Source organism: Miniopterus schreibersii (assembly GCF_964146895.1).
Source record: "Miniopterus schreibersii genome assembly, chromosome: 1".
NCBI classification, from domain to species: Eukaryota; Metazoa; Chordata; class Mammalia; order Chiroptera; family Miniopteridae; genus Miniopterus; species Miniopterus schreibersii.
The window spans coordinates 124205722-124232508 of record NC_138101.1 but is presented as its reverse complement, the minus strand read 5'-3'; the positions used below and the strand labels follow the sequence as shown (position 1 = coordinate 124232508).

General features: G+C 40.4%; 1 protein-coding gene across 2 annotated transcripts in view; it reads left to right on the top strand.

The window, feature by feature from the left end:
* The window catches only part of PRORP (protein only RNase P catalytic subunit), a 147006-nt gene extending 123107 nt beyond the window's left edge, over positions 1-23899 (top strand). The window contains exons 6-8 of one of the 2 annotated variants that reach the window (XM_081146327.1): positions 18334-18482; positions 21473-21668; positions 23043-23899. In XM_081146327.1, coding sequence (XP_081002453.1) covers positions 18334-18482; positions 21473-21668; positions 23043-23174 — 477 coding nt within the window. In that variant the 3' untranslated portion in view covers positions 23175-23899. The remainder of the gene's footprint in view (positions 1-18333; positions 18483-21472; positions 21669-23042) is intronic. The other variant, XM_081146328.1, reaches the window with a different exon arrangement.
* The last annotated feature ends 2888 nt before the right edge of the window (positions 23900-26787 follow it).

Sequence of the window (26787 nt, the reverse complement as noted above, 5' to 3'; positions counted from 1 at the left end):
GACTCCTTCTCTGATTTCCCTGTCCTCTCTGTTTCAGTCAGATGTCAGATCTCCCAAACTGGTCCTCTAAATTTCTTATTTTTTTATCTCTTTGCTCCTTTCCTGAGAGGCTTCTTCAATGTTCTCTTTCTACCCTTCTATTGATTTTTTAAATTTATGGTTGCAATCATGTTTTAATTTCCAAGAGCTCTTCTTTAATTCTCTGCATTTAAAAAAATCTGTTCATGAACGCATTATGTTCTCTCATAGGATTTTACTGTGAGGTTTTTGCCTTCTCCTTTTACAGTCTTTGTTTTCTCAGTTTTTTGTTTTCCCTTATTTGTTTTAGACTCTCCACAGCTGTCTGGTAATTCTTTGCTGTCTGCGTCTGATTAAACATGATCTGAAGAGCTGATTGGAAGCTCCAAGTGGATGATGTGGGTGGGCCATTTGTTGGGGAATTCCCAGTATTCAAAATCTCTAGGATTTTTTTCTCTTTTGCCGGTCAGATTACCTAAAGGAAAGTTCCCCATCTCCTGGCTGCAGGGTAAAGGCCTTTCTGCCAGTGTCCTGAGAGCCATGTAAAGGAATAAGGATGTCGGGGTTTCCTGCACTCTGCATTCAATATGCATTCATCTGTGTGCTCCCCAGTCCCAGCATGATCCTCACACTGTCAAATGTGCTTGGTACTTCAGTCTAGAGACCCTCCAATTTACCACATCCAGGTAATGAGCCTTCAGGCTTCTCTCTTGCACCCTAGCAGAAACACTATGGATGGAGGTAGGGGGGACCAACCTAGGAAACAAATGCTTCTTCAACAGCTTTCAATACCTTCAATTGAATCCTGTCAGTTCTACTTATTTAAGCCACACACTTCCAGTTTAGCCTCACCCCTTTGCTTCTAGTTCTGGAGTCTTTTGAGAAATTGGGTTGGTTCTTAGCTTACCCCTCTCCAAATCTGACTGTTGGATCTGCAAGGCAAATTACCAACTTGTCTATCTGCCTTTCAAGCTTCCAAATTTTATTGCTGTTGTCTCCCATATTGTTCTCCCAAGTTTTTGAGGGTTTATCATCTTAGAAAGACTCTGTATTATAGTTTTAGTGGGATTTCAAGTGGGATTAAATGCATGTGTTCCTTTTGCCTTTTTAATCTGAAAGTTTGTATTCTACTCTTTTTTTAATCCTCACCAGAGGACATTTTTTCCATTGCTTTTCAGAGGGCATGGGAAGGAGGGAGGGAGAAATATCAATGTGAGAGAGACACATCAATTGGTTGCCTCCCAGACGCACCCCAACTGGGGCCAGGGATCGAGCCTGCAACCAAGGTACATGCCCTTGGCCAAAATCCAACTGGGGGCCCTTCAGTCTGCAGGCCAACACTCTAACCACTGAGCAAAACCAGCTAGGGCTTGTGTTTTACTCTTAACGAGTGTTGACAGAAAGATTAACATAAAAATTGCCCAAATCTGTGATAATGCCTAAAGAATCTCTTTTTCTTTTTGGGTGGTAGAGGGGTGGTGAAAGTACAGTGGAGTTTGGAAGGTCTAAATGAACTGGTTAAGGCTCTACTGTCTTATAATAATAGCCCATATTTATGAGTACTTTTCCATGTGCTTTGCATCCATGTACATGTAAATTAATCCTCATAATAACCTAATTTGTATCTCCATTTACAAGTGATGAAACAGAGGCCCAAAGAGGAAATATAACTTTCTCAAAGTCATACAGCTCTGACATAGAACCAGAATTTGAACCCAGGCAGCCTGATGCTAAAGCTTGTGCTCCTTTTTTTTTTTTAATTTATCTTTATTGTTTAAAGTATTACAGGTGTCGCATTTTTCCCCCCAATTGACCCCCTCCACCTCGCTCCCATCCCTTCCCCAGGCCTTCACCCCGTTATTGTGTCCATGGGTTATGCATATATGCATATAACTTCTTTGGTTAATCTCTTCCCACCTTCCACCCCTCTTTCCTCTGAAATACGATCGCCTGTTGCATGCATCAGTGTCTCTGGATCTGGATCTATTTAGTTCGTCAGATTCTTTTGTTCATTCCCTTCTTCTTAAAGAAGACCCTTCAACATTTCCTGTAGTGCTGGTCTGGTGGTGATGAACTCCTTTAGCTTTTTTTATCTGTGAAGCTCTTTATTTGACCTTCAGTTCTAAATGATAGCTTTGCTGGGTAGAGTAATCTTGGTTGTAGTTCCACGTTTTTCATCACTTTGAGTATTTCTTGCCACCCCATTCTGGCCTGCAAGGTTTCAGTTGAGAAATCAGCTGACAGTCGTATGGGTGCTCCCTTGTAGGTAACTAACTGTTTTTCTCTTGCTGCTTTTAAGATTCTTTGTTTTTAACCTTTGGCATTTTACTTATGATGTGTCTTGCTGTGGGCCTCTTTGGGTTCCTCTTGTTTGGGACCCTCTGTGCTTCCTGGACTTGTAAGTCTATTTCTTTCCCCCGGTAGGGGAAGTTTTCTGTCATTATTTTTTCATATAGGTTTTCAATTTCTTGCTGTCTTTCTTCTTCTCCTCTATGAAAGTTGGGCCTCTTGAAGTTGTCCCAGGGTTCCTTATATTATCTTCATATTTCTTCATATTTCTGGATTCTTTTTTCTTTTTGCTCTTCTGGTTGGGTGTTTTTTGTTTCCTCATGTTCTAAATTGCTGATTTGATTCTCAGCGTCCTCTATTCTACTGTTGATTCCCTGTAAGTTATTCTTCATTTCAGTTCGTGTAGCCTTCATTTCAAATTGGTACTTTATTATGTCATCGATTTTCTCAGTTGTTTTTGTAATTCTGAACTCTGTATCTATTAGCTTGCTTGGATCTATTTCATTTAGTTCCCCTTCTAGAGATTTCTTCTGTTCTTTCCTTTGTGACACGTTTCTTTGCCTCCACATTTTCGCTGCTTCCAGGTGTTTGTTTCTATGTATTAGGTAGAGCTGCTGTGTCTCCTGGAATTTGTAGAGTGGCTTTGTGTAGTAGGTGTCCTGTAGGGTCCAGTGGCTCAGCCTCCCCCGTCACCTGAGCTGGGCCTTCTAGGTGCTCCCCTGTGTGGGCTGTGTGCTCTGACCTATTGTAGTTGAGCCTTGGTTGCTATTGGCGTCCCTGGGAGGAATTGACCCCCAGGCCAATCACCTGTAAGGACCAGCTGCCACCATATCCAAAGAGCTGCTGTGCTGGAGACACCCCTGTGGAGCAGGATTTACTTCAGTGGAGCTTTGGTGTTCACCAAGTGTGCCCCTTGAGTGTGTCACTCATGGATGTGGTAGGATTATAATCCATCGTGGTCAAGTCTGACCACCAGGTGCACTGTCTCTGGGGCCTCTGCCAGTGCCTTGCCCAGGGCCACCCAACATGAGCTACTCAGCAAACTGTAGTTGGCTGCTACTTCTGCTGGGCTTAGTGTTGTCCAGAAGAGGCCAAGCTCTGAACCAATGCAGGCTGCCACTAGTGCCAGGCCTGGGGCCGCTTATCAAGCTGTATGGGGCCCGCTGCTGCTTGTTTGAGAGATTTTTAGGAAAGTCCTAAGCATAAGGCTGGAGAGGCCACTTGCGCAGAAAAGCCCCTGGAAATGGCCTGGATGAGCCTGCAGGTGGGAGGGGCAGGGCCAATGGTGCAAGTCAGGTGCTGGAGATTCAAATAAGGCCCCTGCCTGCCAGCTGTGTGCGGGGAGGACTTGCCTCTGCCAGCTCTTCTGCCTGGGAGAAAGCTGCCCCTCCACCTCTTGCCCCAATTTTAAGCAGGTCAGTTCCTCCCCAAGTGTCCCAGGTCCTTTCACGCTGCTGCCTGGTGCTGGGGCTCAGAGGGAGTGCGTCTGAGTGAGTCTGTGCGCTGGCCCTTTAAGAGGAAAGCCTGGGACTCCCGCAGCCTCCGCGACCCTCAGCGACAGTCCCTGCTGGTTTTCACAGCCTTAAGTTGTGGGGACGTCATTTCCCAGCCCTGGAGCCCTGGGCTGGGGGGCCTGATGTGGGGCTGGAACCCCTCTCTCCTCCAGGAAGCCTCCACCGCTGAGATGTCCCTCCCGTGTTTTAACCCACGGCACCGGGTGTGAGCCCACGGCCGAGTCTCAGAGATCCAGCCCCGATCCACCCGCGTCTCCGCCCCTCCTGCTGGTCTCGATGCTTCTTCAGTTCCCTGGTTGTAGGGCTTCTATTCAGCCAGATCTCAGGAGGTTCTGAGTGATGTTGATTCTGTATTTTAGTTGTAATTTTGATGTGGTTGCGGATGTGGCAGGTACAGCTGTTACCTACACCACCACCTTGTTTTCCTCTAAAGCTTGTGCTCTTAATTACTATACCATTAAATAATAGATATAAATAGGAAAAGTCTCTTTTTTGTCTCTATTCAGTTTTTATGTATAAGCCCTTCCGCTGGGGGGCTGTATAAATGGCTTGGGACATTAACTGGAGATGTTCAAGGTATCTTTTATATACCTAGGTCTTTTATATATTTTTAACTGACAGTATTATTCCAGAAAACAAAATCAGTATCCATAGTGTACAGATGTGTGTGGCTCTGTTCCAAGACAAAAGATACGTGGATCAGTGTGGACGTGGAGAGGCTGCACAACTTGTCAAGCTTCCAGAGCCCCACTCATCATATTCTTTTCCCCCTAATCATTAAACGGTGTCTTATGAGCCTGCATGTGTTTATATACTTTCCCAGTGTGAACAAGTTAGTCCCTGTACATGGACTGAATCTAGAACCTTGGGGGAACGTTTTTAATAAGCTTTTGAAACTGGAAATTAATCTGCATCCAAATAAGTTAATTTTATCTTCCTACAATTCATTTTGGGTCTTTAAAATATTATCCTTTCCCATCTCTCAGTGATAAAGAGAACACAAGTATTTCATAGAGAAACTAAAAAGACCAAAGAATGCATGTAAATGTTTGGAAAAAAGTCACACTGTGAGTCAAGAGCCAAACCTTCCGTCTTCTAGACAGCTCTGACTCTCGGCTAGCTGGGGAAATCCATCCAGGCCAACAGTTCAATCGTTTTCTAAAAGGCTGGATAATCATGTGGGCGCTAATGGCATAGAAGAAGACATGGTATGCAGGAAACACATCCCACACTTGACAGGATGTTCCCAAGACAGGAAGGGCATTTCTCTTCCTCGGTAGAATTGTTTCATTCACTAAGGACAACATGAGATCATTGAAATCTCCCTAAAATACCGAAGACTGACGAAAGCAGGATATAGGACATGGTAAGTTGAATGTAAATCAGTGAGATCATTTATGACATAATAAAGTAATAGTATTTTGTGTATATACTTTCTTAAAAGAGATTCAAAGAGCTTTATAGAGTCAGTCAGTCATCAGAGTTTTAAGTTTTCTTGTCCTCAAAGCACAGAGTCCCAGAGATGGGATCAGGACTCCAGCTCAGTGTCAGCCTCTCCTCTCTGGAACTACACCACAAGCTTGATGAAGCTTCCTCTACTTGAATGCCACACACTGAAAGCTGCTCTCTCCCTCCTCACCAAGCTTCTGCTACTCCTGTAAAACACTTCCTTTCCTCATCTTTTAATTTTCATCAAGCGCTAATCTGTGTCTTACATGGTATTTGGCTCTTTAACAGTTTCAGCAATGAAATGTCACCAATCTTCCTTTAAATAAACAGTGACATATCTATATTTCCCTCTGTCTGCAAGCAGCAACAGCTACCAAAGGTAGAACTGAGGCTGTGACAGCACCAGTGAGTAGCACGCAAGTGAAAACATGATGAGAAGCCTTAAGCCACAACTTTAGTTTCCCACACTCTTTTCCTTGGTGACATTTTTAGAGGTACACAGAAAAATGTTGAATATAGCAGTACTTAAGGACTATCTCTGGGACAGGGATTCTCTTCGCAAAACTTAGCTTAAGAGGAAAATGAGAGGAATAAAGACAAAGAAGGGAATGGAACTGGATATTAGCTTACCTACAGACAGTAGGAACATAGAAACAAGTAGAAAACTCCATTGTTCTAGTGTAAGTTATGACTTACCTTGTTTTTTGTGCTGTGAACTTTGTGGAGAACACAGTGCATTAATTATAAACATTGTGTTTGTGGCCTTCTGAGTCCTAGAACACTGCCTCCATTGAGTTCATCAGTCATTGTCTGTGTCCTGAAGTGGTTTCATGTTCGCCTAGTTTGTGGGAAATAATTTCCCAAATTAATTCACATGAAAGAAAAGGATCCGTAGGATCGTTGTTTACTTTTCTTGCTTTTTCTGTCTGCCTTTGACTTAATACTTCATATCCTGAAATTCAGCCAGACTCAGTGGGAAACCCCCCACCCTCCATGCCAGTTCAAGTTCCAAGTTACTATGCGGTTGTCTTCAGTGAAGCAAGAGCATAAAAAGTCAATATGTATCTCCTGGTTTTAGACTCAGGTATAACTGGTATTAGACATTGGTATTCTTTTATGTTGAAACAGTATCCAGGCAATTTGTGCTGATATTAAGAATTTCTCTTCTGTTTTTTTATGGAATTTTAAGTCTCTCCACTTATAAATAACAAAGTTTCTCTAACATCAACATTTTCTTTAAAATTAACCTGCTCTCCTTTCGCAGCTCAGTGCTGAACTACAGCTGTGTGTATGTGTAAAGAGAAGGTCAAAGATAAAATCACTTCACGTCCTCCTTCATGTGGGCCCTGGCATGGTTTTACCTGAGAAAAGTGAGGCCTCCAAAAGCTTAGGCCCATTAAGGCATCAAGGGATGCCTTGCTCCTCAAACACCACACCCAGTCACAATTAGCACCTGTATCAGCTCCTGACCATTTTCAGAGAAAACAATTTCTACTTTAATCAAGCTCTCCTTCTGTATCAGATCCTTTAAAGAAAACAGTCCATGGCTGAGTGCAGGAATCTGAACTTACTATTGTTCCTGAAGAGCTGTTTATATTCATTCATTTTACACATCAAATAACAGCATCAGAAGCTGCCAGGGAATGACACTGGGTACATTATCCATGGAGTACTTTGCTCTAAGTTGCTGTATAGAATTGGGGGGGGGGTCCTAAAAGGCTAAGATAAGTACAGCTTCTCACCATTCCCCAACCCCCACATTAAAGGGTGGGGGTTGGATAGAAGGTGGAGAGGTAGGTGGAAGAAGGAAAGCACTTCAGCATTAACATGTGGCCTCCTGGAACCACCTTATCAAATAGGCTTCTAGTTTCCTGAAGTCATTAAAAGGAGGGAAGTGCTGGAGAGAGCCAGTCCTGAAATCAGGTGGTTTTGAGATCCTTTCTCCAAAGATCTTTTCATATACAAATGGTATGTGAGTGTTGACATTTTACATTTTTGTTGATGCTGACTTGTGGATAAATAATAACACTGTTAAGGATGGTGGGAGGGTACCTTATTCACATTTTATAAATAAAGACATCTGAGCAAATAAATAAAATAGAAATTTGGAATTCCTGACACAGGCCAGAACCCAAAACCACAGATCCTATACTGATATATAAATTTGGAATGGTGTCTCTAATAGTAAACAGATAGGGAGAATGGTATTAGTTAGAAGGCTGATGTTTCAATTATGGTTCCATCTGAGAGTGCCTTTTACCAGATGTTAACAAGGAACAAGGGGCAATCATTATCTACACTGGACATCTCACTCTGTAGCCAGGGCGCTAAGTGCTGTAAATCTCCTTATTTTGCCAACTGCTGCTGTCTCTAGGCACTCCTGGCCTCCACCCTCGCCTGGGCTTTTACACTGTCTGCATCTGCATTTGGCTTCCACACCCCATCTCACACCAGCTATACTGGACGTGCACCACTGTCCTGAAGTCTCCTGCTCCACCCTCCTCCACCATCCTGCCAATGACTCAGCTCCTGTTGCACACAGAAAATAGAAGTTATCAAGAGGAATGACCTCTTATGTCAACCTATACACCATACCCCCACATGCAGCAACCACACAATCAAACCAACTTGTCTGAGCTCAAATCCATCTCGGTGCAAGAGGGGTTCTCCCTGCCAGTAATAGTATTCCTAAGGTTTCATTCTCAGCTTTCTTCCCTTCTAAGTCTGTATCCTATCCTGTTATACATCATCTACTTGCTAATGGTTCCTGCCATTGCATATTCTCTAGATTCCCCCTCTGCCTGCTTTCGCAGACCCTTGTTCCAACAATTATTTCTTCTGTGCCTGTATCTTCAGCATCTACCTTGCTGGTGGTTTTTTCTGATCAAAATGTAAATATTCTCAAGACTCTTCCATCTTTAAAAAAACAAAACCAAAAACCTCTTTTGAAGAAGCCAGCCACAGCCACACCGCTCTGAAATGGAAAGCATAATTGATTTGTTCCTTTTAGTAAGCCAAATGGAGCCATACTTGTAAGGCAGAGTGTCTCTGGAGAAACAAACTGCAACCTTATACATATAGAGTTTAGGGAACCAACTGAAATCTCAGTCCTACCCCCAACCCATGGCATCATCAAAGTGACTCCAGGTTGCAGGCCATATTTTGGTGTCCCTGTAGTACTGATACACCTAGCCTCTCCTTCCTTCTTGAAATGCTCCTTATAATCTCTGAGAGACCACTGTCTCCTCATTTTTCTTCTATCCCTCTGGCCATTCCTCAGCTTCCACTAATGGCTTTTAAAAAAATCACTCTATATACAGATGATGTGTTGTAGAATTGTACACTTGAAACCTATATAATTTTATTAACCAATGTCACCCCAGTAAATTTAATTAAAAAGAAAAAATATCACTCTATCTTTTAAGTAATAGTATTCCTAAGGTTTCATTCTAAGCTTTCTTCCCTTCTAAGTCTGTATCCTATCCTGTTACACATCATCTACTTGCTAATGGTTCCTAACATTGCATATTCCCTGATGACTCCAGATCTTTATCTGCAGCCCAAAGCCCTCTCCTAAATAGTAGTCACATAACTGGCTACCCACTGGACATCTCCCACCTGGGGATATCACCAGCTCCCCTCTCAGAGGCCCTATCTTGCTACCATCACCTATCCAGCAATCCAAATCTTCCTTGGTTTATCCCTTATTTCCCACATCCAATCAGTGACTAAATCTGATCAGTTCTGCTTTACTCAGAGAGCTCTCTTCTCTCCATCTGGACTGCAGATGTCTCAGTTCTCATTATCTCTTATCTGAATTACTGCAGAAGCCCCTACTTGATCTCCCTATTGCAATCCAGTTTTGATCTCCAAATTGATAGTCATGTCATGCTCCTGTTTTAAATCCTTTATTTTTCCCCATTCCTTCCAGGTAGTAAAAGTTTCATCATGACTTACAAAGACACCTGTGATCTGACCCCCTACATTCATTTTCCAGGCTTATTTTTGGCACTGCTCATGCATGTCTTCCTCCTACACCTCCTACACTTGACAGCTTGCAGTTCCTTGTATTCAGCATACTAATAACGAGCCCCCACCTTCAACATGCTGCTCCTTGTCCTTGGAAACTCCCATTCCCTGTCTGGAAAATTCATCTTAAACTCAGCCCAGCTCTCTCTTCCTCTGTGGAGACTTCCCTGACTATCCTCTCCAGCCCCAATCTGATTTAAGTGTCCATCCTTTGTACTCCCTTTTAACACTACATTATATTACAATCATTTGACTTCTAACTCCTGGAGATTAGGGATAAATGTGTCTATATATCTGTATCACCAGTACCCCCTGCCTAGTGACTGACAGAGAAGGTCCTCATTAATTTTTTTAAATCTTTTTTTAATCCTCACCTGAGGATATGTTTTTCATTGATTCTAGAAAAAGAGGGAGAGAAGGAGAGAGACAGATGGGGGGCGGGGAGAGAAACATCAATCGGTTGCCTTCCGTACTCGCCCTGACTGGGGATCAAACCCAAGACCTTTCTGCTCAGGATGACGCTCTAACCAACTCAGCCACACTGGCCAGGGCAGTTCTCATTAATTTTTAATGAATGAACTGACCTTTTTACTTTATCAGGCCCATAATTTTATTTTATTTTAATTTTTTTTAATTATTATTTTTAAAATACCTTTTTATTGATTTCAGAGCGGAAGGGAGAAGGAGAGAGAGAGAGATAGAAGCATCAATGATGAGAGTCATTGATCGGCTGCCTCCTGCCCGGCCCCTGCTAGGGATCAAGCCCGCAACCTGGGCATGTGCCCTGACCGGGAATCAAACCTGGATCTCCTGGATCCTAGGTCATTGCTCAACCCCTGAGTCATGCCTGGCTGGGCGGGGGCCACAATTTTAAATGCACACACACACACCAACCAAAAAAACCTTGAGTCTCATAAAGTCTCTAGATCCAGCTACCACTTTATAGGAAATATAGAGGACTGGAGAATATTTTACCTGATACCATAAAGTTGCCATTGGCAAAATCTCTGTGAAATTCCTTAAGACAGCAACATTTCTTTAACTGCAATGAAGAAATTGCAGTGTATGGAGCTTTTTAGATCCTGATTTTTTTTAAAAGAAATAACTAAAAAAATTATGACTCAAATATAAACACTGTATATTTGATATTAAGGAATTATTGTTACTTTTTTTACATGCAATAATGGTACTTTATTAATGGTACTTTAATAATGGTACTTTAAATAAGCATACTTATTTTTTAGAGCCCTTATGTTTAGAAATACATTCTGACATATTTACAGATTAAATGAAATGATAAGATTTGTTTCCAGATAATCTGAGAGGCATAAGTGGGAGGTGATACAGATAAATTGGATTGCCTGTGAGCTGATTGATACTTACTAAAGCTGGGTGATGGGCAAATTGTGCTATTCTGCCTACTTTTGTTTATATTTTAAAATTTCTACAAAAAAAACATTTTACTGTGTTAAAATATACATAACATAAAATGCATCACTTTAACCGTTTTTAAATGTACAGTTCAATGGCATGAAGCACTTCACATTGTTGTGCCTCCATCACCACCATCCATATCCAGAACTTTTCCATCTTCTCAAACTGAAACTGTACCCATTAAACAATAACCACCATTTCCCCTCCCCTGACCCCTGGCAACCACCATTCTATTTTCTGTCTCTATGAATTTGACTGTTCTAGGTACCTCGTATAAATAGTATCATACAATATTTGTCTTTTTGTGTCTGGCTTATTTCACTTAAGATCTTCAGGGTTCATCCATGTTGTAGCATGTATCAAAATCGTATTCCTTTTTAAGGCTGAATAATATCCCGTTATAAGTATATACTACATTTGGTTTATATATTCATTTGTTGATGGACATCTGGGTTGTTTCCAAAACCTTCTTTCCTGAAGGTGCCCTATAGTGAACATGCGAGGTATATTGATTATAGCTATTGTATCTTGCTGAAGAACTGGCATAGAACTTCCAGTGTCTATAGCCATCAGACCCCAAAGGCTTTAGAGTTTTTGAAGAGCTACAGTCCACACAACGCAGGAAATGCCAGAGACTGCAGAGGAGGAGGTTAAAAGTTAAGAATAGGGAAAGGAAATTACTCTTGCTGTTTAGGATTACTCAGAAAAGCTCTTGCTGTCATTGGCCTCTCCCACCTTCCAGGCAGCTTTTCTACTTCCTGAGCATCCCTATGCAGTTATTTCTACACATGTAGCCCTGCCAAGAGCAGTTTACCCTAAACTCAGGAACTACCTTTCATCAGTTTTATGTCAAAAGTAACTGTGATTCTTATTAGTTAAAAAACCCTCTTAATCTGTTTCTACAGGAGATAAACCAAATTAGAATGGAAGCCAAACCAGAAAATGTTTGAACCAAGTATTAAGCTGAAATATGTTCTTACTCTTCTCATTTTTGGAGAATTACCCTTTAGACATCTTAAGGAGCAATGGGGGGTGTTGAAGAGGGACAGGGGCTTGAGGTACTGGGCACCCAGAGTTCTGGAACCAATTTGGAATTTTAGATATTCTCTAGAATGAGCTATACTGTTTATTTGCTCTACTTCAGACACCTGAGGCAAGTCCAGAACTGTCCCCACAGTCTGAGTTCTCCAGTTTGAGGACAGCCCAGAGTGGATCTTGGCTTCTCTGATCAGGACTACCCTGAATTCAAGGGAGTTTCCACATCCCTCTCATTTAAACCTAATCCCTGGTTATAGTCCCAAGGGGAGGATTTTGCCTTTTGTTGGGATATTAACCATCCTGTACACATTAGGTATTTGTCACAGACCCCTTTTTCGTTGCTATGAAAGCTCAGTTTGTGTTTGTTTTTGAGATTTTGGGGGAGGTTTTTTTGGCTTTTTATTTACTTTTTATTTTGAGATATTTGTAGATTCATATGCAGATGTAAGAAATAATACAGAGTAATCCCATGTGTCTTTTACATAGCGCCTCCTAATAGTAAATCTTGCCAAACTAATGTTATAATATCATAACCAGGATATTGATAGAGATAATTTTCATCACCACAAGGATCCCTCAGGTTGCTCTTTTATAGCCACACCCATTTTGCTCCTGACCCCACCCCCTCCTTAGCCACTGGCCACCACTAATCTTTCTCAGTCTTTATAATATTTTCCAGTTTCAGGAATGTTATATAAATGGAATTATCCAGTATATAACCTTTGGTGTTTGGCTTTTTTCACTCAACATCATTTCATGGAGATCAATCCACATAGTTGCGATATCCATAGTTTGTTCCTTTTTATTGCTGGTGAGTATCCCATGGTTTGGATATACGGAGTTTAACAGTTCACCTGTTGAATGATATCTGGATTGTTTCCAGTCTTTGACTATTACAAATAAACCTAAGTAGATAAATATTTGTGTACAAGTTTTTATGTGAGCATAAGTCTTCATTTCTCTGGGATAAATGCCCAGAAGTGCAATCACTCAGTTATGTGGTAGTTGCATGTTTTCCAGAGTGGCTGTACCACTTTAAATTCCCACCAGTGATATATGAGTGATTCAGTTTCTCCACATTCTCACCAGCGTTTGGTGTTATCACTATTTTTTATTTTAGCCATTCTGATAGGTGTGTAAGGATACCTCTTTGGGTTATAATTTGCATTTCTTTGATGGCTAATAATGTTTGACATATTTTCATGTACTTATCTCCAGTGAAAGTTCTTTGCTTATGTTCTATTTGGATTGTTTGCTTCTTTTTTTTTAACTGTTGAGTCTTGAGAGTTTATATGTTCTAGCTGTTAGTTCTTCGTTGGATATATGGTTTACAGATATCTTCTGCCAGTCTGTAACTTGTCTTTTCATCCTTTTAACAGGGCCTTTCACAGAGCAAACATTTTTACTTTTGATGAAATCCAGTTTATTAAGTTTTATTTTACAGACTATGTTCCAGGTGTCAGACCTTGAGAACTCTGCCTAGCTCTGTGTCATGAAGACTTTTTTCTCCTGTTTTTTTTTTCTAAAACTTTATAGTTTATAGTTTATATTTAAGTCATTGATCCATTTTGATTTGATTTTTTTCCCATAAGGTGTGAGATTTAGGTAGAGGTTCATATTTTACTTATGCATGTCCAATTGCTCCAACACCATTTATTGAAAAGGCTATCTTTCCTTGGCATATTTGTGTGGGCCTATTTCTGGGTCATATATTCTGTTCTGTTGATCTACGTATGCCTACCCCTCTAAAATGAGGTAGACTGATTTTCCCCACTTTATTCTTCTTTTTCAAAATTGTTTTAGCTATTTTTATTCCTTTGTCTTTCCATATATGTTTAGAATAATCTTGTCCTGTATCTACAAAAAAAAACATCTTTCTGGAATTTTAATAGGAATGCATTAAGCCTGTATATCAATTTGGGGAGAACTGACACCTATATACTATCTTGAGTCTTCAGTCCATGAACATGGATAGTGGCACTGAGTACTTCTCTATACTTGCTGATTTTCTGTGTAGTTCTTGAGTTGTTGATAAATGAGTGCTGAAGTCTCCAAATATAATAGTGGATTTGTCTATTTCTTTTTTCGCTTTTATAAGCTTTTGCTTCACCTCTTTTGCATCTCTGTTGTTTAGGATCTTATGTCTCCTTGGTGGAGTGACCCTCTTATCATGTATTGTCCCTCTGTGTCTATGGTAATTTTCTTTGCTCTGAAGGCTACTTTATTTAATATTAATGTAGTTACTCCAGCTTTCCTTTGATGAGTATTTACATTGTATAATTTTTTCCATTCTTTTACTTTTCACCAGCCTATACTGTTATATTTGAAGTGAGCTTTTTTAGATAGCATACAGCTGGGTCATGTTTTCTAATCCACTCTGCCATCCTCTCTCTTTTAATTAATGTATTAAAACCCTTTATATTTCACGTTATTATTGATATGTTAGGGTTTATGCCTGCCACTTTATTTTTTGTTTTCTGTCATCTCTGTTTTTCTGTTTTATTTTTTCTGCCTTCCTGTGGGCTATTTGAACTTTTTTTAGACTTCCATTTTTATGTATCTATAATGTTTTGTTTTTTAATCATAGTGGTTTTTAGTGTATCTCTTTGTATAGCATTTTTAATATTGCTCTAGGTATTACATTATACACACACACACACACACACAGTCTGCTGGTGTCATTTTAAATCTTGGTAGACTGCCTCTTTCCTAGTTCATTGGCCAGAGAGAAAATACCTTTGTTGGTCTTTTTTTGTCTGCTTTCATTGACATTTCCAGGTTGCTGGCTTCTTCAGCTTCAAGTCTAGGATATACGAGACAAAAAGAAAATCCAACAAATTCACCAACATGTCCTGAGGCCCCTAGCCAATTTTCCTTTTCCTCTCTACCTTTCCAAGTCTTGTTTGTTTTATATTTAATGTCTGAGGTTCTTAGTTGTACCTAGTGGGAAAAGTACATCTACTCTGTCTTCCCAGTTTTATTTTTGATCTAACATATAATTAAGGCAAATTTTCTTTTTCTTTACTATTCTTAGTAATACGACTTTGACCCAACCCACTGAATCCAGCCTTGGAATTTACCCCGGAGGAAGTGGGCTCATAGCTAGACTGTCACAAAGTTTTAGTCCAGTGCCTTTAATCTGTACACTCATCTTTCTTCCCTGTGTCTTTCCTTTATTCCCCTTGAGTGCATCATTTTCAAAGAGCTGCTTCTAGCAGATACCTCTCAGCCACAAGATGGTGCCCCAGAGTAGTTCAAGCTATGCCTTTTCTGCTCTTCCTGGAGTCTCTATCTTTAACTTTCTATTAGTAAACTCAAGGCCATTTATCTAACCCTGGGTATAAATGTGAAGACACAATTGTGTTTCTCTTTAACCCATGCCTTCCCAATTGCATGAAAACATAAACAGTATCAAAAATTATTTTTGTTTGAATATTTTTTTTTGTATCTTTACAATGACTTTATGGGAATTCATATGGAAATTTTTAAAAGTAATTGGCAGTTCTCTTAATGAAGTCAGTTGCCGTTTTATATCTGGGGTCATTGAAAATAATCTGTAACCTCAGCATAGCTTTAAGAAAGGAATGTTATCAGTGCATTCTGAAGCACATGCACTCTCAATGTCTTGAGGTGTTTGAATTCATGAACTATACTTTCTTAGTGTAGATATTTGCTTTTGATTACTAGCCTAACTAAAATAATAAAATGCATAGAATAAAAACACTAGTAAATACAGTATTATCCCATTCACATGGAAGTCCAAAATAGTTCAGTGTATAAAGACAGAAAGTAGATTAGTGGTTGCTTGGGCTAAGGAGGTAGGGGGTGCAGAATGACAGCTAAAAGTACAAGCTTTCCTTTTGAGGTGATGAAAACGTTCTAAAATTGACTGTGGTGATGAACACACTTATGTGTGAATTTACAGAAAATCATTGAACTATATACTTTAAATAGGTGAATTTTATTATATATGAATCATATCTCAGTAAATCTGTTTTTAAATGGAAATTGAAGACACTATACGTGTTCATGTTTTCTCTCCCCAACCCATATCCCCTGAAACGTAAAATTCTAGGGAATTAACTTTGAATTAATACTTATTACCTATAATTAAGTGATTATTGTTTGTCTGTAGCTACTTTCCTTGTTATACCTCTTAGTTTATATTATAAACAATGGCCCTGGCCAGCTGGCTCAGTTGGTTGGAGCACCGTCTCCTACACCAAAGGTTGCAAGTTTGATTCCCAGTCAGTGCACATACCTAGGTTGTGGGTTCATTCCTAATTGGGGTGCATCTCTCTCTCTCTCTCTCTCTCTCTCTCCCCCCCCTCCCTCTCCCTCCCTCCCCTTCTCACCCTCTCCCTCTCCCTAAAAATCAATAAAAACATATTCCCGGGTGAGGATTAAAAAAATAAAAGAATGTACAATTTAGTTTTCTGTCACTATGAGAGTATATTTAATGCCCTCACATAAACATAGTAATATATACACTTGATGTATGTATACAAGGGCGGGCAAAAGTAGGTTTACAGTTGTTTGTATGGAAAATAATACAATAATTAATACATAGTAATACAAGAATAAACTCTGTGTTTTGAGTACTCACAACTGTAAACGTACTTTTTCCACACCCTGTACGCGTTAACACTCTTTGGGTAATGAGGTACAGGTGGTCTCTCCTGTCTTCCTTCTAGTCTATATTTTTCAAGTTTTCAAAAATGAGCTTCTTTTATACTGTATAAAAATAGACATGTACATATTCTTCAGCTAATCAGAAAATGTTTACTAAACATCCCATATATGTGGAGTCAGCATATATGTTTTCTTAAGCTTGGTTGTTGGGTAAGAAAATTATTAGGTACTCTCTCACTAAAGGCAAGGACCATGTCTTTTAAAATTGTGTAGGCTGTGATACCTACCATGTGCCTTATACATAGAGAGGCCAAGGAAATAACTGTTGAATGAACATGGAAGCCATTATTCCTAGCTTTGAAGAAAATAATTATATTTTACTGGTTGTAAAGCTTTGAGTTTCAAGTCCTCACACTGGTCTTGGTATACGTCTCTGCTTGAGTATTAACTCACATTCAGTGGGTAACTTGTGTCTATTCTGTCTCTTAATTCTAGAATCAATCATTAGGCATAGTAAAACCAACTACTGTTTCACAAAATAATAAGAATAGTAGGATGGACAAAAAACACACAATATAAATCCAAAGCATTAAACTGTAATTTAAAATTTCAGCCCTTGCTAATTCACTATTTGATTGTCAGAGAGTCTACATGTCTATTAGACATAACAGGTGCTAAAGCAATATTTGACAACTGACCAAACGAATAAAATTTTATTGATTGAAGAGTTTTAAATTATATCCTGAAAATCTGCACAGGAAAAAATTATTAGTAAAGGGAAGCTATACTAAAATCAGTGCCTTTTTCAACCAAGACTCAAGAAAATTAAGGATTTCTTCAGTGACTTTGAATTTGTGATTTTTGAAGGCCCAGCAATTCTTATAAATTAAAGAACTTTTATATTTCTAACATACTATTATATAACATAAAATATACATTTTCAGTAGTTTTTATTTCGTTTTACATAATAGCTTAGTATAAAAGGTTGTACATGAATGTAATATATGGACCTTTCCTTATGAAGGACTGACTATAGGCAAGTTCACCAAAGTACTAGGTTTACTAAAAATCCACGTCTAGACTTTTTTTTTTTAATGTATCTTTATTCATCTCAGAGAGAGGAAAGGAGAGGGAGAGGGAGAGACAGAAACATCAATGATGAGAGAGTCATTGATCGAGCCCGCAACCCGGGCACGTGCCCTGACCGGGAATCGAACCCCGATCGCCTGGATCCTAGGTCGACGCTCAACTGCTGAGCCACTCTCGGCCGGGCCAAGTCTAGACTTTTAAGAGGAGTTCATATGCACACAAGACGTGTGGGAAGTGGAGAGAATGGGGGTAAATTCATTGACTGGAAAATAGGCCAGAGACGGAAGTTGACAGACCTTTGGGAGAAAATAGGAATTCTGATGAAAGGTAGCAGTCTCAGCAGAAGCATGATATGGAAAAGTTCGCTGAAAAATCACTATCTAGTCCAACTACTTACAAACTTTAAAAATAAGAAGCAGAACCCTTTATTCAAATGAAAATTTATGCAGAATGCTAATACATAAATATGCAAAAGCTGAGCTGTTTGGGTTGATACAGGGTTGGGAGTATATTGGAAACAAACCCCACCCTCCTTGGCCTCCCTATCTCTATCCCAGTGGACCTAGGGAACAGTTTAAAAACAAATCTAGTTTATGCTTATTAAAAAAAAACAATAACCTGGATCCAGTGGAGCCTGATCATTGGGCAGATGTTAGACATTAATTTGTAAAAAGGAAGCATTTTCCTCAGACTTACAAAGATGGAAATTATTTTAAGGAATGTTTTCTTACCCTTTACCGAAAGTGTTTCACTATTGAGATCACCAGCTGGAAGAATCACTCCACTTACCTGAGATTCTTCTTCCCTTGACCCTCTTGGGGGCTGGCTTTGTGTTTTTCAGCTCTTGGATGTGGTCTCTCAACTAGCCAAGCAGAATCTGCGAGTGCTGGTCCTGGGCCGGAAGCACATGCTCATACCGTGTGCCCGGTGGAGAAAGGATGAGATGGAAAAGGTGCAAAAGCAAGCCAGCTGTTTCTTTGCTGACAACATGTAAGTACTGAGGGTAATAATTTAATTACACTAGGCCCCTGTCATCTGCTTATTAATTTCCTATTTTTGCCGTTTTTTAAAGTGCGTATGTAGCTGGCCGGGCATGGCTCAGCGGTTGAGCATCAACCTGGGATCCAGGCGATCAGGGTTCGATTCCCGGTCAGGGCACATGCCTGGGTTGCGGGCTTGATCAGTGACTCTCTCATCATTGATGTTTCTATCTCTCCCTCTCCTTTCCTCTCTCTGAAATCAATAAAGATATATTTTAAAAATAATAATAAAAAAAATAAAGTGCGTATGTATGTATATTCAACCTGATTTTTTTAAAAAAGATTTGAAGCCACTTACAAAAATAGTTTCTACAGCAGAATAAATTTAAATAGATTAGATTAAGAAATCAGGATAAAGGAGGAATGGGAGGAAGATAAAGTCAGAAGTGAGAGGATTACACAGAGTGCATGCATAAGGTCCTAAATAGATCATTTAACATATGCTTTACAAATAAGAGCACTTTCTGTGTTCTCGGAGAAGTGGACAAGACCAACAGGTCTCTGACATCTTATGACTTAACTAAACAGGTAAACAAATTACATAATTCCAGGCAGGGATCAATGCTATGAGGACAATAAAGCAGAATGAGTAGATCGGAAGGAATTAGGTAGAGGTAGGTCAGCAGGTAGTGGGTGGAATGGTCAGGAAAAGCCTTTGGGAGGGGGCAAGTCTGAAGGTAAGCAGTGAGTCATTTGAGAAAAGGGGAGGGGTGGTGGGCAGAGCATACCAGGTAGAGGGAACATCAGGTATTCAAAAAGTAGGAATGAGCTTGGCATGTTTGAGGAAGGCAAGCCGCCAGTATAGATGGGCTGTAGCAGCAAGAGGGGAAGTAGTAGATTCCGAGGTCAGAGAGAAGGCAGGGACCACATTACAGAGTACCTCGGGGGCTCTGGTAGACAAGCAAGGAGCCTGGATTTTATTCTAAATATGAAAGGAATGTTACTGTCGACTGCAGCTTCCCAGGAAGCCAAAGGAATATGAAAAACATGTTGAGCAACAAAACGAGCAGTGTCCATACAGTGAGAAGAATGCAGCTAATCAGGAGGAGCACAGATCCTCAGCAGCACAAATGAACTTTAACATGCATTTTGTTTTTCATACTATATGCTGATAAAGTTTATTTCCAACTTTGCATGGATAATGTGCGTGCCTCAGCCCCAAGTCTAGGTTTCATTAGGTTGAATGTGAGATAACTTCAAGATTTGTGAGTATTCCTCAAACCATTTATTCTTAAAAAAGATAAAATAGCTCTCAATACATAAAGCAGGAGACTAACCCCTCATTCAGATCCCAATCTAAATCCCTTTTTCCTTTAGCTAAGTTCTTTTATTTATGTATGGGGGGAGACGCTTCCATCTCTCTAAGAGTAGAAGACAATAATGCTCTTCATGTAACCATGTTAGGCAATATTGGGTAGACACTAGGAGTGCGAGCTTGGGAATTAGTCTACCCAGGTTCAGATCATGACCCTGCCACTTCCTGTCTGGAAAGGTGTTTCGCTTCTCTGTGTCTTCTTTTATTCACATATAACCCTCATGGGGATGTTGTGAAGATTCAATGAGGTAATACTTGTAAATAATACATATAAAATTCTTGGCACAACACCAAGTACATGGAAAGTATTTATGTTAGTTGCTGTCATCATCATCATTATTATTTTTGGTGGAAGAATTCGATAAATGCGAAGTGTTATAGCCAAGGAACCTGTTGGAACTGGTCTTGAGCTTGATTTGGGGCCTGTATTTATTGTATCTGCTGAAATTCCAAACCCAGTTGTAAAGATTGATTCAGTGGCCTTCTGTGGCTTTGGATTTGAATATTACATTTTTAACATTAATTCTATTTTCCATTAATGTGCCAAAAAAGCCTTTTCATATGTGCACAAGAGAGGATTGTATAGTGAATCCCACTTGTTACCCAGCTCCAAAAATTACCATCATTTGCCAATTTTGTTCCATGAAACCCCCACATTTATTCTTTTTTTCTTTCTTTTTTTTTAAATTCTTTTTTTCTTTTTTTTTTAAAATATATCTTTATTGATTTCAGAGGGAGGAAAGGAGAGGGAGAGAAAGAGATAGAAACATCAATGATGAGAGAGTCACTGATCGAGCCCGCAACTCGGGCATGTGCCCTGACCGGGAATCGAACCCCGATCACCTGGACCCTAGGTCAACACTCAACTGCTGAGCCACGCACGGCCGGGCTATTTTTTTCTTTCTCTTTTTCCTGGAGATTTTTAAGGCAGGTTCCAGTCATTTTATCATTTCACTTGAAATACTTCAGTATAAGGTAAACATTAGGTGGTCCTACTTTGGGTCATTTGGATCAAGGCATAAATTATAGCACATGTTGTAGTTCGACTCTCCTGAGCCAAGGTAGCTACTGCTGTTTTTACAGCACATGTACTAAAGTGGTAGATGCTGATATTGAGGGTCTGTTGGAGACTGAGTCACTGGCTCTTCTCAGTGCAGGAGAGGACTTCAGATGCTGATCTGGGTGACTACCTAGAAGCTGCTTTGAAATACCAGTTTCAGCTTTGAGGGCAGCCTGTTATTTTTGGTGGCTTGCAAGAAAATGCCATCCTGCCTTATCACTATCTTGAATTTGAGTGAGGAAAGGTGAGGGGTGCTCTGTGGTGGATGAGGCAAATAGGAAAAATACCCTGGGAACAGAGAGAACCAACATTTGAGTGTGAAGAGAGAATTACTGTTATAATTCTTCATAAGCAATTAAGAGCCCCAAGCAGCATTCCCTTCCCCTTACTTTCCATCCGTGTTGCCTCCCAGCTAAGGTGGCTCCTAAGCATCACCGAGATTATGTCGGTTAAGAACGCAGAGCACCTCTGAGGAAAGTGGAATAAGAAGTAAACATGTGAAGGATGCTGCCCTCTGCCTCCTCAGGGGTGTGCTTGACTGTGTCCTCTCTTTTGCCTGACTCAGCTCAGAGGATGATCCGTTCCTTCTCTATGCCACACTGCACTCAGGGAATCACTGCAAATTTATCACAAAAGATCTGCTCCGGGACCATAAGGCTTGTCTACCTGATGCTAAGACCCAACGCCTGTTCTTCAAGTGGCAGCAGGGACATCAGCTGGCAATTATTAATAGGTTTCCAGGATCAAAAATAACTTTTCAGGTATGTCATCTGTTCTTTACATAATGTCAACAGAGTCAAGTACATAGTAAGAATGTGGCATAATCAAAGAATGTTGCAATCCTAAGTGCTTTATTTTTCTCAGTTTTAGTTTGGTATTTGGAATTAGCCAGTTTCTGGAAACAGAAAATCTGCCAGAGCAAAAGTTCTGACAGGCCAACCCCACCTTAGTTGACATATTGAAAACACCTGGGATGTCATCAATTATGGCTTCAATTATGTTATCAATTACAAATATTCATATGTGATTTTTATTTTCCTATTTATTTATAATAGCTCAAAATTGCTTATTCCTATGGTTCATCGTGCTTCTACTTTTACTAAGTAATTCCATTTTCCTGATTAACACACTTCTACAACTTGGTCTCAGTTGAATTCTCCTGTGATTCTAGTTTAGCTACCTGTACATACAAAAATGTCTTTTGTGTAAAAGCAAAGGGAGAATATCCAAAGGTGAGTTATTATAGAAAAATACACTAGCCAATGGTAAATGTGGTCTAATGGTCAAAAAATATACAAAACAACAGAAATATAGTATCAAGTGATACCACAGAAATGCAATCAGCATAATCAAGACTGTGGGAAACAATATAGGACAGCTGACTTGGTTTCCTCAACAACAAAAGGTTGCCAAAATAATAGAGATGGAAAGGGAAGCTCTAGCTAAAAAGAGAATTGAGGGATAATTCAGCCAGTCACGATGTAATAACCTTATTTCAATGCCTGTTCAAACAAACTGTAAAATATATGTATGCACATAATAATTGGAAATGTAAACAGAATTTTGATGATGTTAAGGAATTATTCTTTAGTGTAATAATGGTCTTAATCTTATATTTACAAAATAAGTTCTTATCTTAAAGATATATACTGATTACAGAAGAAATTATATATCTGAGGTTTGCTTCAAAATAATCTTGGGTGGGGGAGTGTGGAGGCAGAGGAAAGAAAGTGGGTAGGGTATGGATGAAATAAAATTAGACTTGGGTTGACAATGGTTGAAGCTGGGTACATGGGAGTTCATTATACTATTTCTCTATTTTTGTATATTTGAATTTTTCTCTCACAGACAAAACCAATAAAGGCAACAAAGGGAATACTGTATGGTGTGTGTGCATGCATGTGTGTATGCAGATAGAGGGTCCTTAACTTTAAAAATGAAGCCCCTGCAGAAAAGGAACTCCTAATACTAGGATTCATTTTTACAGCCCTAGCTGCTCTTTGAAAATCCATTGTTAAGTAAGACAAGGAATATGTCTCTCAAGCAAACTGAGAAGTTGTCAGAAAAGAAAGGGAAATGGTCAGGTATCCCTTTAGTGTTGTTCTCAATGTTTGGTTTCTTTTTTAATTCAACAGCATATTCTCTGCTATGATACAGTGGTGCAAACAACTGGAGACTCGTGGCACATACCGTATGATGAAGACCTGGTGGAAAGATATTCCTATGAAGTGCCAACCAAATGGCTTTGCCTTCACCGGAAGACATAAAGACTCTTACCCCCACGCTAAATTTGTGTTTGGGTGCCCTCCTGGTTGGCATCGGAGGTCTTCAGTTGATGCTTGATTAGACCATTGCTTCTGTCCTGTTTGATTAGTTCTGTCCTGTTTGGTCCATTTGGTTTATATGTCAACAAATTGATTCCTTAATTAAATGTGTCATAATACCTTTTCACAAACAGTTGCATTATTTAATATGTTTTTATTGATTTTAGAGAGAGAGGAAGGGAGAGAAAGAAAAACATCGATGAGAGAGAAACATTGACCAGGCACTTCCTGCACACCTCCCGACTGAGCATTGAACCTTTAACCCTCGACCAGGAATTGAACTGGTGACCTCTTGGATGCTCAACCAATTGAGCCACACCAGCCAGGGTTCTCCTAACATTTTTTTCTTTTTCTTTTTTTTTTTTTTTTGAGGCTTAACCAGAGTTAGGGAACTCAGTGCAGAGTGAAGCCTACATTTCTCTTACTGGGTCATGTATTTCACTTGCTTGGGAGACAAGCGCTTCTGGTATTCATTGCTACTCTTGACCACACTTTCCACCAATAGCAGAACCAGTCCATCTCGTCCTGAGCCCTGGGTTGTTTCTAAACTCCTTCTCCCATTTCTGATATCATGTCACCCTCTACATGTTATCTCTTACCCACACTGAATTACTTATGGTCCTCTGTGATAAACTGACCAAGATATTAAAGGCTTATTAGCAACTCTTACTGACTGTCCAATCATTTGGGTTGGAGGAAAGGGGGCACAATTCCTTCTTGTAGACTATGATCTTTCTTCTTCATTCTATAATGCCTTTTCCAAATCGGTTCAAACTTTTGTCAACACTATTAATTCCATCACTTGGTATGAGGGCTTCCTAAAGTATACAGCTTCTTTTCATTTAATTAAATTTGATTTAGTTTAACTAAATGATTAAGTTTTAATAGTTGCCTCTCTGTTTTATCCTTTTGCTAGCCAGCTGATACCACACTGGACCTTGATTTTAGCTTAAAATATTCATGTCTCCTTATATTCCTTACTCCTACATACTGTATGATTTAATATTTGCAAACAGGCAAAACCAATGTGTGGTGATAAAAATCAGAATAGTAGGCCCTGGCTGGTGTGGCTCAGTTGGTTGAGCATCGTCCCATGCACCAAGAGGTCACCAATTTGATTCCTGGTCAGGTCAGATACCCAGGTTTCCCTCGTAGGGGGCATGCAAGAGGCAGCCAATGGATGTTTCTCTTTCTCATCAATGTTTCTCTCTCTCTCCCTCTCCCTCTCTCTCTAAAAAAAAAAAAAAAAAAAAAAAAGTCAATAAAAACATTTTCTAAAAAATCAGAATAGTAGTTGCCTGAGGAAGGGGGCACAAGAGAACTTTCTGAGGGTGATGGGAATTTCTGGGTTATGCTGGCACAGGTGTATATAGTCACCACACTAAACACTTAAAATTGGTGCATTTACAACAATGTGCCTCAGAAAAAGATGTTAGCATAAGAAAATAACAGTTACATGAAAAAATGACCTTGTGTACATAAAACAATATACATGAATATAAGTAGGATGTGTATTATGGACAGAGAGACAATCCAGGAAAAACAGAGGAAGGGATGTTTTATCTCCTTAACCATTTACTGGATTTAGCACTGCTGCACACCTAGACTAAAGAGCTCTCCATGAAAGTATTTGATAAACTGAGAGCACTGAAAGATTTTGAGAATCAGAAAGCTCTCATAAATCCAATCCATTTATTTTCTAAATTTCATAAACTACATATTTAGAAAACTGTGCTTTCAGTGAGCTAAACTTTTTTTTTTAAATATATCTGTATTGATTTCAGAGAGAGGAAGGGAGAGGGAAAGAGAGAGATAGAAACATCAATGATGAGAGAGTCATTGATCGGCTGCAGCGCGCAACCCGGGCATGTGCCCTGACCGGGAATCGAACCCTGATCGCCTGGATCCTAGGTCTCTGCTTAACCACTGAACCACGCCCAGCCAGGCAAGTGAGCTAAACTTTTTTTAAAGGAACTATCCTAATCTTAAGAAAGTTTTTAAAAAGAAAAAAGCATTTGTTAAATAAGCTTGTCTGAAAGTCTAATGCAAATTTCTCGCAAGGAACACACAGAGATGGGAGAGGATACAAAGAGAAGCTAGAGGTAGTGACAAAATAGCAGCTTGGGTAACAGAGGTGCCCTCTGATTCCCACAACCACATCAAAAGTGCAACTAAAATACAGAACAACCATCATTCAGAACCTCCTGAAATCTAACTGGACAGAAGTCCAACAACTAGGGAACTGAAGAAGCACATCAGGACCAGTAGGAGGGGCAGAGATGCATGGCAGAAAATGGGCTAAATCGTGGAGACGCAGCTGCGGTCCCACACCCAGGAGCTGCGGTTTAAAACTGGGAGGGGTATCTCAGCAGTAGAGGTTTCCAGGAGAAGGGAGAGGTCCCAGCTCACATCAGGGCCCCAGGCCCAGGATTCGAGTGCTGGGAAGAGATGTCCCCACAACTTCGGGCTGTAAAAACCAGCGGGGATTGTGGCTGAGTGACATGGAAGCTGCTGGAGTCCCACGCAGCTCCTCTTAAAGTGCCAGCACATGGACTTACTCAGACTCACTCCCTCTGAGCTCCAGTGCTGGGAAGCAGCTTGAAAGGAAACTGGGACATTCAGGGAGGAACTAACTTGCCTGAAATCTGGGCGAGAGCTGACAGAAGAACTGGCAGAGGCCATTACTCCTTTGGCAAGCCCTCCCCCCCACAGAGCTAGCAGGCAGGTGCCATATTTGAATCTCCAGCACCTGACTCACACCTTTTGCCCCACCCTGGTGATTCCTGGAGACCCTGCCCCTCCCTACCTGCAAGCTCATCCAGGCCATTTCCAGTGGCTTTTCTATGCAAGAGGCCTCTCTAGCCTCTTGCTTAGGACTTTCTTTAAATCGCTAACAAGTAGCAGCTGGCCTCAGCATTCCCCATATCTCTTGATAAGCGGCCCCAGGCCTGACTGTAGTGGCAGCCTGCATTGGTTCATAGCTTGGCCTCTCCTAGACACCTCCAAGCCTAAAACAAGTAGTAGCCACCTATGGATTGCTGTGTAGCTCATGCTGGGTGGCACTGGGCAAGGCATAGGCAGAGGCTAACTTTGCATCTCCCAGGAGACCCCAGAAACAGTGCACTTGGTGGTCAGCTTCGACCATGGTGGATTACAACCCTACCACATCCACCAGTGACACATTCAAGGAGCAGACTCCATGAACACCAAAGTTCCACTGAAATAAATCCTGCTCCATAGGGGTGTCTCCAGCACACCAGCTCTTCAACTGCAGTGGCAGAAAATGGGCTAAATTGGTCCTCAGAGCCGATTGGCCTGGGGGTCAGTTCCCCCTAGTGACACCAGTAGCAACCAAGGCTCAACTACAACAGGACAGTGCACACAGCCCACACAGGGGAGTACCTAGAAGGTCCAGCTCAGGTGACTGGGGAGGCTGAGCCACTGGGCCTTACAGGACACCTACTACACAAAGCCACTCTACAAATTCTAGGAGACATACCAGCTCTTCCTAATACATAGAAACAAACACCAGGAAGCAGCCAAAATGTGGAGGCAA